The 3,486-nt window shown below is 41.1% G+C and overlaps 1 protein-coding gene across 1 annotated transcript; it reads right to left on the reverse strand.

Annotated features, from left to right (window-relative positions):
- Positions 1–434: 434 nt before the first annotated feature.
- Positions 435–3,162, reverse strand: tmdd1 (transmembrane and death domain 1). Its single transcript, XM_085393863.1, has 5 exons — positions 3,093–3,162; positions 2,530–2,721; positions 2,105–2,224; positions 1,222–1,365; positions 435–741 (listed from the first exon to the last, which is right to left on the reverse strand). The coding sequence occupies exons 1-5, from the start codon at positions 3,160–3,162 to the stop codon at positions 506–508; spliced, it is 762 nt and encodes a 253-aa protein (XP_085249989.1). The 3' UTR covers positions 435–505.
- Positions 3,163–3,486: the final 324 nt, after the last annotated feature.

Raw genomic sequence — 3,486 nt, forward strand, 5'->3', positions numbered from 1 at the left:
AGTCTTTTGGATTGCCTGTGGAGGTATCGGCAGGCTCCGGGGAAGCAGGCGCCAGGCTGGATAATTAGTTGTTCTTCGATGCCAGACGGGCACGTTGCCGTCACTTGGAGGGGAAATGGAAGGTGGCATCACTATCACAGTAACACTGGAACAACCTTTGGTGTAAGGGCTGGGTTCCAGCGCATCTGTCACAGTACCAGTCATCTACCCACTGGCAAGACAATAACACTTACCAGTCTAGCAATACACACAAGGATAATTATTTGATCTCAAACTACATTATGCTTGTCACATTTATCATAATTAGCAGTAGTGATTTAGAATCGATATTTAGGTCCTGCATTGGTTCTGGTGATGATTGAATGTTTCAGGCATATTTCTCTGCAGGACTTACCAGAACAGCAAAACCAAAGAAGACAAAATATGTTCAGCTTTTATTTTTGTACACTTATTTCATTTTTGATAATTGGAATGTTTACATCTGACATTCCAGAAGCTCCCCAAACTACATGGCTTTATTGCTGGAACTGCTGGTGGCTCTGGAGTGACAGTTCTGAAGCCTTCCATGAGAAATGTGGACAATGACGAGGAGTAAAGCTGTGCCTATGAGCAAGGTGCCCCCGAAGCCCAACAGAAGACCGTACAATACTGGCATAGCTACATCCAAAGGCCCCTTCTGGTACGGAGGGACGCGAACCTGCTCCACAATCAGATCCAGGTCACGCCATGTCAGATCGCTAACTAACACACACACAGACACACACACAGCACAAACAGGACAGACACACTTACCATCTCAAAGGATTATGGGAGCATTTCTGTCAAGTTTTAACTTGAATGAAGCACCCAGGAGACTGACGAAATGGACAGGTGATAATTACATTTTGGGTTTCCTAACTGTCCTGGGAAATATTACTTGTATAGCGAGAGTGTTGATACTGAGAAGTAATGAGCTGGAAGCATGCCCACGACCACCAAATCTAATCTGTCATCTCATCTAAACACTTAATAGATTCAGGGTTCAGTGAAACATTATACCATTTGTCATTCATGGAGTCTCCAGAGGAATAACCCAGAAATCTCCTTTGGACATCTGTAGTCACAGATCTGGGCTTAGCATGGACACAGTTGCTAAGACTTAGTTGTCTATCATGTTTTCCTGTTTTATGATCTACCAAGCTCAAAAGTGAAAAATTCAAGCTTTGAGTTAAGTGATCATACCCGTTCTTTTTCTGACCCTCTGGTGTCCGCGCTTTTGGTGTTTTGTGTCTGAAACAAAGTTTAAAGAGTTGACATATTTGTGATAATCTTCAACATAGCGCTTCAGGCTCAGGGCTTTGTCCTGGTTGATGTTCTTCCCCACTTCTGTGAAGACAAAATAACACAAGCGATCATTATTTCTCTGCATCTCAAGGTATAAATGTGTTTACGTATCCTATAAAAGATTGTAAAATTGGATTTGATTGTTGTTTTTTTGCAATGACCATAATTACTTCTAGCAGGAGAGCTCCTGCTGTCCTTCAGAATAAAACAAAATGAATCTCTCAGGTTTTGATGTATGAGTAGAGCTCTTCAGAAATGCAATCAAGTGTAAGATAATTGCTACATTTTGCATCCAGGCTTTTCCATCAAGGCCCCCACTCCACCCCACCCCAAACTCCAGCTCATCTCTTCCTATCCTTTCCTTGTCTTTTTTTCACTCCAAAGCTGCTGATGAAAGGAGCAGATGGTTTGTTCTGTGGCTGGTGTCAGCTCCACTGAGTCCTCTGTCAGATCATTTACACCTCCCTCTACCCAACGCCACTCGGCTGTGGACTTGTGTGCACACTGGACTGCAACACATGCCAACGACTGGCATTCTGCAAAATATGCCACTTTTGAAGTTCCAATTAAAATAAATCTCAGAGTAATGAAGCAATTATACAGCAATTATATGCTGTGATGTCTGCTCATAGGGATTTGTTCCTATCAACAACACTGTACTGTGTATAAAAAGTCAGCCATTTTAATTTGAAAACCACTACATTAGTAGCACAACACAGTTGTTCTGTTTAAAAATAAATGATTCCATGCTACAGGAGGCAGGAGTCACCATTATTCTCACCAGTGGCGATGTCTGTTCTGCCGATGTGATGCAAGGCACGTGAAAGCCTGTCATAGTAGGTCTCCTTGCCGTACCTCAGCAGCCAGTCTGTCAGGGCCGTTTGGCACTGGGCTTCACTATCTAGTAAACACAAAACATATGGCCCTCAGAAAGACTTTTCTTTGACTGTCAGTTTGCTGCCAGAAACTCTCTAAGCTGAGCTGGCTGTGTGAGAAACAGACAGGTTTCAAGGTGCGCTTTGTCTTTATACCTTATTACAGCTCATAGCGTCTTTTCATCTCTCGCTAAAAAGTTAACTTTGCATTATTTGTTCTATAACTTATTTTTGCATTGAAATGAAGAGTGACACTTAATGTTTAATGTATAAATAAGAAGCTTGTGACTTATGTGTTGCTGTCATCCTCAGATGTAGAAGTTTAGCTAACCTAGAGCAGAAGGCGTCTCTCTCTTGGCTCGAGGCTGGAGACCTAGGAGATTTTTTTCTGGCGAGAGGCGCTGAAGGTGCTCAAATATGTTTTCCTCTGGGTGAGAGAGGGCAGACAGGAGGTCCTCACACTCCCTAGGTGTCAGCATCTCCACTAAACGTTCCAGTTGTTGGACATCAATGTCTTCCGCCACTAAACAGCCATGACACAAACTACTAAAAGCGGTGCATAAACTCAAGGAAGACCACCAGTCTAACCAACAACATGGCAACGTGACCCTACACTGAAATCAGCTGCTGTCACATTAAATGTCATGCTTAATGAAGCATGGTGCAGACACAACAGAACATTTCTGCAGCACGGCTGTGCTTTCAATTAACAAGTGCCGCTTTTATGGCGTGAAACTGTCATTTTATCCTTCTCATCTGCAGTGCATAGAAACTCAATAATTCATACTTTATAACAGAGAACAGGAAAATCACAAATTTCATACTTCCTGTGTCAGCTCCAGTATTGCTGTCTGCTAATGGATACGAACCCAGCATAAGAACATTTTCTCTCACCTGTGTCCTCTCCGACTGTTGAACTGTGTAGCAGAAAGAAGAAAGAGAAACAAAATTTCAAAATGTCCATGTCAGCTGTGTAGACCGATTTAATGCTGCTAACAATCAAGGATGTTTATTTCCAAAAAGTCTAAATGATCTAGAATTCAAATGTAAACAATGTAGCTGAGTCAGTTTTGTTTTGAATATGACTGGAATCTATTTTTTGTTAATCATTCATTAATATCTTTGGATTAGTAATATATCTATTGTATGTCAAGGGTTATAGTTAACAACTTTTTAAAAAAAATCTTTATTTAAACAGCAAAAATATCCATTGAGTTTACAAAATCTATTTTACAAAGATGTCCTGGCAACCATAACAATAGTAAAAACAACTTATCATTTTGGGAAA

This window comes from Rhamphochromis longiceps, linkage group LG20, assembly GCF_057381845.1.
Source record: "Rhamphochromis longiceps isolate RC_006_pf linkage group LG20, R_longiceps_female_GT1.1, whole genome shotgun sequence".
NCBI lineage: Eukaryota > Metazoa > Chordata > Actinopteri > Cichliformes > Cichlidae > Rhamphochromis > Rhamphochromis longiceps.

Coding starts and splice junctions, on each gene's coding strand:
- tmdd1 (XM_085393863.1), bottom strand. CDS start 3,162: ATGGACATTTTGAAATTTTGTTTCTCTTTCTTCTTTCTGCTACACAGT. Junction 2,225..2,529: donor AGAGACGCCTTCTGCTCTAG/GTTAGCTAAACT, acceptor TGTGTTTACTAG/ATAGTGAAGCCCAGTGCCAA. Junction 1,366..2,104: donor CAGAACAGACATCGCCACTG/GTGAGAATAATG, acceptor TTGTCTTCACAG/AAGTGGGGAAGAACATCAAC.